Below are 14,955 nucleotides of genomic sequence, written 5' to 3' on the forward strand. Positions count from 1 at the left end.
AATATACTGTAAAGGGAATTGGCTGGATATTTTACGGGCAAAATGGGAAATGGTTGGTAAAATCATCAACTTTGGCTGCATTAACTTCTATTTGTGGGAGTTAAATGGAAAGGCCTCAGTCTAGGTTTATTCTATTTTCTTAGCGTTTTCGATTTCTCGAATTTGGCAAATTGTTGAATTCAAAACTAACTTGGAAGTTGGCATTTTGTAGTTCTTAAAACAACAACAGCAACAGATTCCATTTGTATAGCCCCTTTCACGTCAGGAGGACATCCCAAATGCGCTGGACAGTCAAGAACGTGCAAACTTACNAAAAAAAGAAACTTGGGATAAACTGGCATTACGGTGAAAGGCGTTATCTCAGAACTTGCTAAGTTCTGGATCCCGTAAAACATTACCTAAAGAGCAAACCTAGACCCAGGTGGAACTTCTCCCAGTTGGTCAAAGAGCTCAGACATCTGACTAATAATGTTTTCTGTGTCGTTTAGAGAGTGACTAAACCGAGGGCTTGGAGTTTAAAAACCTGTGGTGCAGAATCCAAACATCCCTGAGGATCAGTCCTGTGAAAGTGAGAATTCCTGGTCAAAACAATTCCAGAGAAGAACATGTTTATTTCTTTGCGAATTTTCTTCCTCCCACCCCACCCCCACCACTGCATTTCCTATTCGCATCACAAGCCCACGTTGCTGTCATGTCCACGCAATCCGTCTTCGATGGGTGTTGGGTTGGGTGGGGGGAACAAGACAGACCATCTCTCAGACATCTTAGCAGGTGCCAGGACTGTGACTCAGCTGACATGCGAGTAGATGAGTTCAGTCGAAAGTAAACGATTTTTCTTTCCTCGTCCTTCCTGAGAAAAATGAGATCTTACAGACGTTTCCTTCTCCATCCCTTCCCATCCCGGGGAAGACAAAGTGCTGAGATTCTAACTTAGATCTTAGTTGAGGGGCAAATATTCTGGTGTTAAAACTGCTCGCCCACCCTGGCACATCATTCACTTTCCAATTCAGGAGAGTCACCAGCAATTGCTTGCCCGAGTAATCTCCAAAACATAGGGGTGAAAGTTGCCACGTGTGATATGATAAGCCCGTTGCTCAAAGCTGGGTCTGGTTTCAGGGGTGAAGCCCTTAAATGTCAGACGAGCAAAGAAATTGTCTGCACTAATAATAATAATAATAATAATCAGAATACGGACTGCAGTCTCACCGTGCTGTCAAACAGTCTCAAAGAGCTTTGCATAATTCACTGTGAAGCGTAGTGATTTTGCATTTGTAGGCAAACACAGCAGCCACTCTCTTCACAGCAATATCCCACAAACAGCCATGAAATCAATGATGTTTGAATGACCAGTAAGTGAGTGGTGGGCATTTAAGCTGTTCCTTGACCTGCAGGCAAGTGTTTTAGGAGCAACTCGGGTCTCAAAACAGACCTTGGTTCAATGTTTTATCCAAAGGAGTAAACGGAGCTCTCTTACCCCAAGGTTCGATATAAGATAATTCTCATACTGCTGTAGATCTAAAGAACATGCCTCACTTTGAAAGTTATATTCGTTCTTCACAACTATAAATTGTCCAATCGCAATTGCACGGCAATAGAATGAGAAAGAATTCACCACGACAGTCTTGAAGCTGAAATCCCAATAGCACTGTTATTTTTAAATCCCTTAAAGTTAGTGCTTTTCTTGTCAAAGTGCAGGCTGTTAGAGTGTTCAGTTAGCTTGTTTTTTCCCTTTGCTTAACATATAAATTGAGTTTCTAGAAAGGAAAAGCCTGAAATAAAATTACCTCCTGTTCAATTTACACGTGTCCCTCAATTCAGAAGTATTTTTTCTTCCATTTCTTAAGGGATTTAATGGCATGCGGCATTCTAAACCCCTCCAGAAATCTCATCTGTAACTAGCCGCAAATGTTGCAGGCTTCCTTTAACCAGAAGCAGTTCTGTAATATTCAGGCCTGCCGGGGCTCTGAAATCTGCCATGTTAACCAACGTTGCATTCATGACACAGCCAGACATTTCCCTAGAAAAGGTCTAAACAAACAGGTATTTACACAGCGCATTCTATGAAGCGCTTTGAGACGTCTCGAGGACCTAATGAGGCATTATAATCAAATGCAAGGATTATTATGATTACAACAACAAATTACATGTGTACAGCGCCTTTCACGTCAGGAGGAGCATCCCAAGGTGCTGGACAGTCAGACATCCACACTTGAGCTGGTAGTTGGGATCAGGAGGGGCGGAGGGCACGGAGGGTAGGGGTAGGAGGGTGACCGAAGGCACGATCGAAGAGGAGGGTCTTAAGGCGAGTCTTGAAGGAGGCAAGGGAGGATGTGAGGCAGAGGACTGTAGGATGGACTTCCAGAGGGGCAGGTTATATTTTATTGGGTGACGCTGAGGAGCCAGGAAAATAATAATAATAATAATCCTTGCATTTGATGCTTTCCACAGAATATACTGTAAAGTAAATTGACTGTATTTTATGAGTGAAATACAGCAGCCATGGAGTAAGTAAGCCAATTTTATTTGGGAGACTGTTGGCCAGGACACCGGGAGAAACTTCCTTCCCTTTTCGGATAGTGCCACGGGATCTTTAACATCCATCTGAACAGCAAGATGGGACCTCGGTTTAACGACTCATCCGAAGGACGGCATCTCAAACAATGCAAGACACCCCGAGCACCGCATTGGAGCGTCAGCTTAGACTATGCGATTCCAAGTCCTGACGTGAGATTTGAACCCAAAACCTTCTGACTCAGAGGCGAGAGCGCTACCACTGCGAAGAGGCTGACCCACATAATGTGCAAAGTAAATAGTCAGATATTCTATGCAAATTATTCATCTACTGAGAAAAACCGCTGCAACATTTCGCTTGTGTCCACCCTCTCCATCCTTCTACCCCTTCCCATCATCTAAACCTAATTAAGCCAAACTCCAGAATATCCATCCACTTTTCAATCCAAAAGCTGTTTGCTTTCCAGAGATAACAATTCCTTCATTACGGCAGCACAAGAGCCATTGTATTCTGTGCTGTATTGCTATTTCAGTCCATAAGTATCTCTGTGATTTCCAATCCTATTCTTGAATAGGTATTGATCCAGTGCTTTATGAAGGAATTAATCAACAAAACAGAGTGGGCTTTTGGTGTGAATGTCCTCATCTGCCTGTTTCTTCTCTGCTTCCTTTCACTTCTTCAGCTTCGATCTGCCCTATTGCCTGAAATCTCTATGTATCACTGCCTTTATTATTACCCAAGAAGTCTGAAAGATTCTCTCAGCGTATCACAGGATGTCTCCCAGTCACAGTACACAGTTTGATTCCTTCCACCTACTGAAGTAAACATTACATAAGTTGTATCACTTGGGACCATACCTTTAATATGACTTATGCAAAGTATGAGTTATGTTAAATTTGCATAGAATATAAACTCTTGAACGGGACTTCAATGTATGAGTTGTTGTACATGTATGGTATTGTTTTTGTTTGAACCTCTCGGAGCGTTTGAGATCTTAATCTACTTCTGCTTGTTCCAACCACCTATTCTTTGCTTTTGATAGCTATCTTGCATTGCTTGGTTCCTGTCTCACCTGCACAATCATTCAGTGAAACAGACTCTGATAAGACCCACCCCAAATAGAATCCCAGCCAACCCCGTCCAAAATATAGCCAAATAAACCCTGTCCAATAAACCCCCAATAAACATTGGATGTTCTCCGATAAAAAATTGGTCATTCAATCCACCACTGTATGTGGGACACTGCTGTGTGCAATCGGCTGTCACATTTCGCCCACAAAATACACAGTCAATTCACTTTACAATATATTCTGTGAAGCTCTTTGAGCTGTATCAAATGCAAGGATTATTTATTATTATTAACACGCAGCCTAATAAACCAGCCCAATATACAATACAGATCAAAAGGGTGCACATCTGCTCCTGAAAGGGAAAATAATTACCCCAGGCTTCCTATTTCCGATCACTGTCCAATGGACCTTTTGACCAGGTAAATGTATGTAACCAGCTGGTGAGCAGAGGACTGGGCTCAGCTGTGACCTGCCTACAAGTCAATCACCCACCCGACATTCACTGGCTGGACTTGCGCAGGAAGAATCATACCCTTAGACCAAGAACCAGAGGGCATCATCCGCCTGCGGAAAACTGTGTCTTCGTCAGATTTGGTGCCTCCAGCAGAGAACGGGGGAGAAAATTGGCAGAAAAAAAAAAGGCGGGGTGGGGGTGGGGGGTGGAATTGTGTCATACGAGACTTCTGAAGATATCACTACAAAGAAGCGTGCATTTCACATTAAAAAAAATCCTTTGAAGTCTAACTCTGCCATAGGAATCTTCAAAAGCAGCAGTCTGTGCCCTGCCTCAACATCTGGTATCTGAGATATCTTCAATAACAGGTATCAGCTGGTGCAGCTGTTAAACGTGAAAAATTGGGCATTTTTCTTTGAATGGCAGGACACAATTAAAAATGCAGGCTTCTCATGCAGCTTTGTTAATCCTGCTTTTCATGCTGATAAATTTTCTTCTCCTCTCCACGCCGTCTGAGTTTCGAGAATAAAAAGCTCCAGAACAACAAAATGACACATTCGCCTGCCGCAAGCACAAACACACTCCCAAGCATTGAATGGATTAGACGGTTGGCCTTGATTTTTTGTTGCTGAAAGTTGCCAGATAAACACTTCAAAGTGTGCCGCTCATAAATATAAAATTAAAAAGCCGAATCATTATGCAAAGCTTTGAGATATGATTCCCTTTTTATTTGCTCTTTCGACGGAGTGGATTATGATTGACATCATAAACTACAGATACCGCTGTCAAAGTACATGGTCTTATTCTATTTCCCGGGAGGTGCTTGCCAGCATCAAGCAAATATGTTACAAATTAGTGACAGGCCAGTACTAATACTGGACCTGTACAAGTGGCACAGCTCTGTGGTAGACCGTGGGACCTTTCGTTACCGCAAGAAACAGGCTTAAAGAGAGGGCGAAATATCAAGGAAGGAAGATACTGCCGTTGGAGAGATTCGTCTCTGTTGTGCTAAACCAGACGACAAACATCAAAGGCGCCCTCCGCTCAGCCAGCCCCGTTAGTCACCAAACATCCTGCCCCCTGAGACCAGCTAGAAACACGGTATTGCCAGCTGGTCAAAGCTTCAGCTGCTCACGCCCACTACGCGATCTTTTTTTATTACTCCCTCCTTCCGGCGGTTGAAACCAATTATCCTCCTCCACCCTTTCTAAAAGGATAAACTATTTGAGATGAGCAACTGCAAACCAAAATTTCTGTGGGATTCTTACAATGCTTGTAGGTACTTGTCAGATGGGCGCTCAGCTGCCGTCGTTCGCAACTCCCTGGTCAGAAGGTTGAGGTTTAAATCTCACGTTACAATGGAACCTGAGCTCATAGTCCAGCCTGATATTCCAGTACAGATCTGGGGCGGGGTGGGGGAGAACATTGTATTGTCAGAGGTGTTGTTCTTGTGATGTTAAACCAAGGTCCCGTTTTGCCAGTTCAGGTGGATGTAAAAGAACCCACGGTACTATTCAAAAACATCAGGGAAGTGTGTGCTTGTCTTGTCTCTATCTCCTAGTCTCTATCTCATATTTACCAAGCAGTAAGTGTGAACCCCAGATCATATAGATCACTTTCTGGGGGTAATAATCCCTTAAAAAAATTAAATAATACTAATTTGGTCATTTGGTCACTCAATCCGTGACTGTTTGTGGGACGCTCCTGTGTGCAATTGGCTGTTGCGTTTTGCCCACAAAATATACAATCAATTCACTTTACAGTATATCCTGTGAAGCGCTTTGAGACGTCTCAATCTCAATGATGTCAAAAGGCGCTATATCAACTGCAAGGATTATTATCGTTATCATCATCAGTTTTGCAACTCAAGAGCCCATTTCTCTTTCTCTTGACCTTCTCTCTTGACTTCATGAAAGGATGGTAGCTTTTCTTTTGCTTTTCGCTTCACCTAAATCACCTTCTATGTTTCTCCGAGGCTCTGACTGCGGATTTGTATTCTTACTTCACACGTGTGTGACAGACACCTGTCATCACGCCCATTCTTCCCCTGCGAGTACTTACTTGGACGGTTTTTATGCTCGTCTGCCAAACATACCTCGCTGCGCCTGCAGACACAAACTGCTTCACCCTAATAAGAAATGTTAGTTTGTAAAGGAGTGCGTTATTTACTTCCTGAAGTTCACAGTAACTCACTGTAACAAAATGTCAAGCTCATCGCTGTTTTATGGAGTGTTGTAGAACAAGCATCTTCGGATGAAGTTGGGAATACTGGCGTGTGTGTACATGGGTGGGGAAACAGAGTGTTAGATTAGCCTGAGGATTTGAACCCAGAGCTTTAGCATTGCGAAGCATTCTTCCTATTTGCATCACCAAGTTGGCATTTGGTATTCAGCTCTTCAACTTCACACATCTTTCCTTTGAAGTGGAAAACCGTATAAACTGGTTCAAGATCGCGACAGCTTTGTACAAACCAATGCTTCAGGCTAAATGGAAAGGGGTGGTGGTGGGGGGGAAACGGAAGGGGGTGAGGAATACATAGTAGGCCTCACAGGCGAGAGTGTGGCAAGTCATGAAGTGGAGCTCCCACCACCCACTCCTCAAAATTATACGGAACAGAATAAGAGAATTCTTCTCCTTCGCCCCGGCTAAGCATCATGCTCTGCCACTGTCAAGTGCTCTGGAACGCTACCCTGCATGAGAGACGCTATATAAATGCAAGTTGTAGTTGTCGTGATAGTAGAATTCATCACAAGCATGGGCGATAAATATCTGTGGCAGGAGATCAAGCCCTCAACTCCAACGGTCGAAAGTCATGAAATGAACGCAGATCATGGGGACGTCTGTAGCCTGCATCGCAGTTTGAGCTCACAATCAAAACTACCAGAAAAACCTCATTCGTCTTAGCTCACCCCCAATCTAAATGCAAATATTTCACTTATTTGATGTACAATTTTACATAAGATTGCAGCAAAATCTCCCGCTATGGTGGCGTGTCTGCCTTTCTGCCTATCGAAATGTATCTCCACATCGCTAGATGAGGCTGATAGAATAGCTTTATAAGTGTCACTTCAAGGGTAATGAATCACGGTCTCTGAAACAGCAGACATCTAAAGCTTTCATTATGTACTCTGAAACCGAATTACATTACTGTATGATCATTCTTCTCCCGTGCCCACCCACCACAGCCATCCCCCCGCCCCCCCTCCCCCAACCCCCCACTCCCGCGACGCCAATCGTTCCTCATTCCAATTCTTTCTAAGTATGAATCCTGGACATGAGCTGGAGTGGCAACGTGTGCGATTTCACCCACATACTTGACATTGACGTCGCATATCCTTGCGTTTGCCAAGGTGAAGAGGGGGCTTGGTAAACCTCCTCACAGTAATTGCTCACATTGGGGTTGGGGTTGGGGGTTGGCAAAAAAAAAAAACATCCATCGCTTGTTCGGAGTCAAAGTCCTCTTTATTTGAATGCCTGCCCCCACCCCGCATCATCTCATGGCCCGATTGTTAAGAGAAAGAAAGTAAATAACTCGTTCCTTTGAGTGGTTTAAAGTGGCTTGATATCTCCATTATTATGTTTTCCTGTTCGTCACTGGAACCTCAGTTGTGCTGAGCTGAGTGGCAGTGCAAATTCAATCTCACAAGCGCTGACAAAGAGAGACAGTAAAAGGTACTCAAGAAGAGTCAGCGGTCATCTTAAAACGTGTAAAGCAATTTACCTAGCCCCCTCGCTTACACCCCCTCCCCTCCCCCGCCAACACACACACACACACACACACAAATTACGATAAAAACGACAGCGAAAGGCACATTCAGAGGTACGTCCATTATATCTGGTGCTTGGCGAGTTTATCAACACAGAACAAACATGACAAAGACGACACCGCTTGGAACTGAGAAAAAAGAACTTATATCGCACTTGAAAATGGGGTTGTTATCGGTGGCAATTTGCAGGAGCCGAGTGAGAAACCGCAGGCATGAATGGAAGTGCAATGCAACCAATATAAACCCCTCACTTTCCGAACATTACACTCATATCTGGAAGAAAACTGAATAATATTAGCAGGGAAATTACTGCTATCCGACATTAATAATAATTAAACATACGCTACTGGAACAAACAATTCACAGCAGATTCCTATTGAAATATAATTGCTCGAGCAGATTCTAGGTTTTGTCTCCTTTTTGCTTAACCCTGGCTAGCAGATCTCCCGAACTTCATACTAAAGCCATATAATGCATACAGTTCTGGTCACTGCAACATATGGAGATCCTCGGTCCTCCTTGAGGCAATACTGAGGAGAACAATGAGGATGATCCCCCGAGAATCAGCTGTGAGCAACAATTAGACAGGCTACGGCTCTTCAGTCTTGAGAGCAGATGTCTCAGGGGGCTTGTATAGAGTTGTATAACATTTTAAATGGAATCGAAAGGACACAATGATCCTATCAATGGTAGTTGCCATTCCAGGACTCTCCGCGCTGTAATTAAGAACTCGCAAAGTTAGCGAAAAATTGTGTTCCCGCTTGTTTTTCAAAGCGGGCAGTCTGGAAAGTGAGCAAGCACAGAATGAGAAATAATAATAATAATAATAATCCTTGCATTTGATACCATCAAGCCTTCCTCCTCTATGGTGGTTTCCACTGAGCCATGCTATCAGAACCAATGGAGGAAAAGTCTATATATCTACACTCTCAATCCCCAACAGTACTGAAAAAAAGCCACTATTATTTATTCCCCAAACTCTTCATTTCTGATCCGCTACCCTCCACGGACAACATTTCCTTCCCTCTAGGCCTGAGCAATATAGACCTTTGTGTCCACTGAGTAATGCTGTGCCCATTCAAGGGATTTTTGCTCGAAGGAATCCACTTCCCATCAGGGAAAAGAGCTGGAAAATGAGTTTAATAATAAAAGTGGGTCTGAGAAAAACACTTTGGAGTAGGACAGTCAGGGTGAGCTGATGGTCTTGAACTCTGCTGAAAATGCTTGTGTGTTGTATGTGTGTGTATATGTTTGTGTGTGTGAGTAGGGGGGGATATTGTTAATCCATCCTAGAGCCATGGGATGAACGTCTACATCTAGTTGAACTCAATGCTATGGAAAAAGGAATAGTCTCACTGATGCCATAGAGGATGCTGTACTGAGGTTGAGGCTAAGGAAGCTTTTCTCTATATCTGTCATTGCTGGAGCTGAATTGGAAGAGCTTACTGCTGACTGGCTCTTTGAGCAAGGAAAAGACATCGAAACACGTACACATGCACAAAACACCCACAACTGCAATTAACCCTCATTAACGATTGCACAAACTCTTGTCGGTAATTGCCCCTCTTCACAAGAAACAGAGCATCCAATTGGGATCAGTGATTTCAGTAACGCTGCAAGTCAGTCCAGCTCAGGCTTCCCCGTCAAGGGATTCATGAGCTGTCCACTAAAACCATTTTAAGTAAACGCAACATATGGTGCCATGACACCAAAAGGATAAGATTCTGGGGAGCGTTCCTCTACCTCCTCACACCCAAGTCTTTGATCCTCAATCCTCTGTCTGTTTATACTCAACACAAATCTCCACCCATTCCCTTATCCCCTCCCAAACCCTTCTATTCACCCTTCTCCCTCATGTGAAGGTCTAGCTTTCTGGGGATGGAGTGCGGGATTAGGATATATTAAATATATATATATGTGTGTGTGTATTAAAGCAATATTTATTTCTTAAGAAGAAACCCGGATTGTCTGGCGGAAAACCACAAGAAACTCTCTTCGTAAAGGTTAATTCATCACCCTTTACTAACCTAGTTTCTGCAACTTGTTCTATCTCTTGAAGAACTGCAAACACAGACTATCATTATTTTCTTATTCTTAATAGAATTTTAATAATTGATGCGATGCTTCCAATCCCACTTTCCAATGGATTTCTGCAGGTTTTTATTTTTGCTTAGCAAGGCAGCGGGGGTCTGATGGGAATTACGGCAGTTTGTTGAAACAGCTTCTAAACTGCTCTCAGAGTGTTTCCAGACCACAGTGAGAGCTCGCTCTAATGCAACATTAGGTGCACTATTAGAACACTTAGCATTACCTCAGTTATTCTAACAGACAGTGCCAAAACTCAGGAATGGTCTTATTTATGTGACTAAAATGTTCTGCAACACTGCACAGGTTGAAGCAAAGGAACGCTGATATTGGTCACATATTAAGATGGGCGTCCAAGGAACTGAAGCACCCATCTGAGGTCCGAGTGATGACACAATCGGGGCAGACACCTATCTGGACTATAAAGGACCATTATCATCTGTCCCAAATGCTAACATGTGTATACCAATCAGGTTGCAAACCTGGAGATAATTTTTTGTCTAAGAGAGTTGCTACGATCTGAAATGCACTGCCTGAAAGGGTGGTGGAAGCAGATTCGATAGTAGCTGCTTTCAAAAGGGAATTGGATAGGTACTTGAAAAGGGAATATTTGCAAAGCTATGGGGTAAGAGCNGGGGGGAGTGGGATCAGTTGGAAGCTCTTTCAAAGAGCTGGTACAGGCACGATGGGCTGAATAGCCTCCTTCTGTGCTGCAAGATTGCATGATTCTATGGTTCTACGGTAACTGGCCCACTCTTCACAGCTGAGTGTTGGCAGACTGGTTGGTTCTTTGGCGAAGAGTTACACCAAGACCAAATTTCACTCACTGCGTAGTGATCAAGGCCAGTAGTGAGCTGAAGTAACTCCGAGGATAGAGATCTAGCAACTCTCAGAGGTCAGGCCAGGACTGAACCTGGGATATTCCTTGTATGCATTGGGTTAGTGCAACATCTCACACTACGTTCACCCACCAAGAACCATCGAGGAAGCAAAGCTATTTTTTGAAAAAAATATTCACTTTTCCAAATATTATTTGAATTAATATTCCAGAACATGACACCCACCGACAAAAAGCAAAACTGTTCACTTTGGAGAAGAGAGAAAACAAAGGCTTATTGTCCTCTCGAGTGATTTACTGGTGAAGATCTGCCTTCCTCTCTCTCAGCAATGTAAATGTTAATCTGTCCAGAACCTATCCGCTTGCAAGGAGTCTAATCAGGGCTTGTGTCAATGCCCTTCACATACACAGCAAAGTACCATTCCGACAACTGAGAGCAGCCGGTCATCTGCTACCTGTGGTTTTACAGTTTCAGTAAGTACACAACTGCACTTGTCCACCTAGTACCTTGGGTTGGGGCTTAAGACATATCTACATCTTCAAGTCTCACTCATTAGTCAGCGAGGCTGGAGGTTTGTCCAAGGTGCCCTGCATCCTAGCATTCCATTGGCCTGTGACTGCATGTCGGTGCCCCACTGGATGATAATCGCACTCAAATTAGATAGATTTCTGTTTGGAAATAACATCTCAGGATGCAATATATAGTTTGGGACATGACATGTGCATGCAACCGCCAGGATGGTGGAAGGCGAACTGGATGCACCTTGGTCTTTTCTCATCTACCAATTCTTATGCTCTTATGTTATCTTAGCTCTGCTAGCAACTTTCCGAGGTCCAATTTTCATGGTCATATTATCATTCAACTACAGGTTTCAAGAACAGGGCTGGGCCGTTTGTCTAGTACTCCAGATATCAACATCTTCTGCACTAAAGACATTCATTCCCTTATACAAGCCTGTCAGACGAGGTTCTTTGACTGTGTCTTTAGAAAACTCCTCATTAAATTCCAGCTGGAACATGAGCTGAAACAATCAGCCTGGGCTGGGCTGGGCCGGGCCAGGCTGAGTTGAGGAGAAAAGCGTGAGACAAGCAGCTCTGTGATACTTGCTATTTTTAAACGTGAGCGGGTTCTATTTTTGGGAAGGGGGTGGGGGGCAGTGGGGGGAATAAACATGTCGGCTTTACCTTGCCTGGAGAATTCATCCGACTCTCTGTGGACCAGTTCCGTGACGCGAGTGCCGTAATGGAGCCTTGCGTCGTGATCGTAGGCTTTCAGGGTCTCGGTGGAGCTGTAGGATTTCTGGGTTGGGACACGGCACTCCTCGCTGTCCAGGGAGGAGCTGGTGTAGCGACATTCCTTCACGCAACGGCCTCGGGTGAGCGAGCGGTGTCGGCGGTCCTTGACGTCCATGTTTCCTTTCACTGGAGGATTGTTCGGTAGAGATCCACCCGCTCTCACCCCCACCCCACCCCACCCGGTGTTGTTGAGATGGTTGTCGGTTCAGTTCGGATTAACCTGGAAGAAAACAAGACCAACGTTGAGCCATCGACCCCCAAACCAACTGAGTGTTTTTTGTTATAATAATCTTGCATTTGATACAGCGCCTTATCACATCTTTCAGACGGCTCAAAACGCCTCACGCAACATACTGTAAAGCGAATTGACTGTGTATTTTGTGGAAGAAACGCAGCAGCCAATTGCGCACAGAGGCGTCCCCACAAACAGTCGTAGATTGAAGTGACCAATATATTATTGGATTCACTGCTAGGTAAACAGAGGCTTGTGGAGTAAGGAAACTTGGCCAATGTTTCGTCCTGCTGGGAATCGAACCCATTCCTCTTGCTTGCGAGGCGATTGCTCTAACCGCTGAGCTGCAGGACTCCACGTATAGTCTTGTGCATGTGTGAACTCCTATATGATAACAGTAAACACTGTTTACTGGAGTAAAGAGCATCAGTGACTGAGGATGTCAGAGTGACAATGAGGGACTGTGAGTGACTGGGCTATCAGAGTAAGAGCAAATAACGCTGATAAGCACTGAGTGAGAAAGCTAAGGAGCACTGGTAACGATGGGATGAAGTGTTGGCCATGTGAGTGTGTGCAAGCACATGAATTGTGCTGAGTGACAGTGAGTGAAGCCCCTTTTCCTGCATTGCAGATAGAGCAGAAAGCAGATACCAATTACAGCTACTGCATGTGAGTTGGAGAGACAGTCGAGGGGTGAGTAGGGAATGGGGGCTGTCAGGAGAGAGGTGGTCCTGGGTATAGGGCTGATCAGATTAGAGGCACAGGGAATTCCACTGGGCTGTTTATATCAGGCTGATTCAAATTCTCTTACATTGGAGTCAGTTTCAATCTAACACCGAGAACAGAAGTTACACTCAGAGATCAATGGAGAATTTCTTCCCGGTTCCAATAAAAAAAAATATCCAAAGCTTTTTGCCGTCCAGAGAATCGCGAAGGCAAATTATATTCCCTTTTTAAATAAAATACATTGGGGAAAAAAAAACAGTGCACTCCTAGCTGATGAATGATTTATTAATCTGCTATTTTGTGACTCCCTTTTCCGGACATAAAACAGACACAGATTCCCTCTTGGTGGCAGCACATAATAATAATCTTGCTTTTGATATAGCGCTTTGATACGTCATTGAAATGTCTCCAAATGTTTCAAAGGATTAACCGTAATGTGATTGTGTTTGTAGGCAAACGCAACAGCCGATTTTTACACGCCAATGTCCCGCTAGAAAAACAACAAGAGGACAAGAGATAGAGGAAGCAAGAGAGAGAGAGAGAGTGAGTGAGAGAAAGAGAGAGAGAAACACACGAAAACCTGCACTGATTGATGCAAAAAAGCACTGACTGACAGGCAGCCTTGTGACTGTCGTAAAGGTGACGTGCCCGGGACTGATGGATTAGCAGAGGCTGCCAGAGACAGTCAGCCCATATCATTCACTTCATTCATTACTTGCTTAGGCTCCTGTTACAGTTCCGTTCACTGATAGATTTTTTTTACAAAGATGGGGAAAGATGCTCCCGTCCCTCCCCTTTCGCACAATCCAACTGCAAACGGAGCAAATTACACAAGAACCCCATGATGAGATCATCACAATAATAATTATAATAATCCTTGCATTTGATATAGCGCCTTATCACGTCTTCAAGACGTCTCACATAAGAACATAAGGATATCTAGACGAAAGAAGACTAAGGTCCATCCAATTCGCCTTCCACTATCTTGTTAGTTTGAATACACACGTCCCGAACTATATACTGTATCCCTCAATAGTATTTCCTAAAATAAACGTATCTAATTTACTTCTGAAGGAAAGACATTCTTATTCTTATTCGCCTGCAAATACACAATCGATACACCTCCATTGCAATCCCTGTTAATTGCTTTGAGATGTTTTGATCTCAATGTGATGAGGCGCTGGATCAAATGTTGGGCTTATTCTTACATTGAAGGAACAATGAAATCAAGTGCAAGCCGACAAAACAAAACACAAACGGTTAATTCGGTCTGTTCCAATTCATCACTTGGTGGGACTCCAATTAACCGGGTTTGAAATTCATGAGATGCCTAAACCCAGGGGGTGGGTTCCCAGGTGGTCGGTTAAAAATTTACCATGGCTCCAGGCTGTCAAAGATTACACAAGTCGGGTGTTCAAGAGCACCCAAGGATCTGTGGAAGGTTGCGTCAGAAATGAGCAGAAGCCGAGAGTCTCTGTGGGAACGTTAGAACTGACAGCTTTTAACCAGACTTCTGTGACTGCCAGGCGAAGTGTGGTGTTTAGTTTTGCATCTGCGCCCTTCAAACAGAGGTCAAATTAGGGAGAGTACACTACACTCGGGGTAAGACACAAAAACAACGAGTTTAGGAATCAGGATTCTGAGCCATGGGTTCAAAAGGGAGCTTCTCTCTCCCAGTCTCCTGGCTGACAATCTCCCCGCCGCTCACGCCCAAATAAAATTGGTCGCTTACTCCATGACTGTTTGTGGGATGTTGCTGTGCTCAAGTTGGCTGTCGGGTTCGTCCACAAAATGCACACAATCACACCACTTCACAGTGTATCCTGTGAAGCGCTCGGAGGTGTCCTGGCGATGTGATAAAGTTCTATATCAAATGCAAGGATTGTTACGATTATTATTTATTGGAAAATGGTCAGGAACTCATCGTATGAAACGTCTAGAGAAGCAGGTGTTGCAGTTCTGATTTTGCAAGTTA

At 43.9% G+C, this 14,955-nt stretch overlaps 1 protein-coding gene across 1 annotated transcript in view; it reads right to left on the minus strand.

Annotated features, from left to right (window-relative positions):
• Window positions 1-12,190, minus strand: part of tenm2a (teneurin transmembrane protein 2a) — a 323,556-nt gene extending 311,366 nt beyond the window's left edge. The window contains 1 exon segment of the mRNA XM_042339902.1: window positions 11,912-12,190. Coding sequence (XP_042195836.1) covers window positions 11,912-12,137 — 226 coding nt within the window. The 5' untranslated portion in view covers window positions 12,138-12,190.
• Window positions 12,191-14,955: the final 2,765 nt, after the last annotated feature.

This window comes from Callorhinchus milii, unplaced genomic scaffold (assembly GCF_018977255.1).
Source record: "Callorhinchus milii isolate IMCB2004 unplaced genomic scaffold, IMCB_Cmil_1.0 Scaffold13, whole genome shotgun sequence".
Classification (NCBI taxonomy): domain Eukaryota; kingdom Metazoa; phylum Chordata; class Chondrichthyes; order Chimaeriformes; family Callorhinchidae; genus Callorhinchus; species Callorhinchus milii.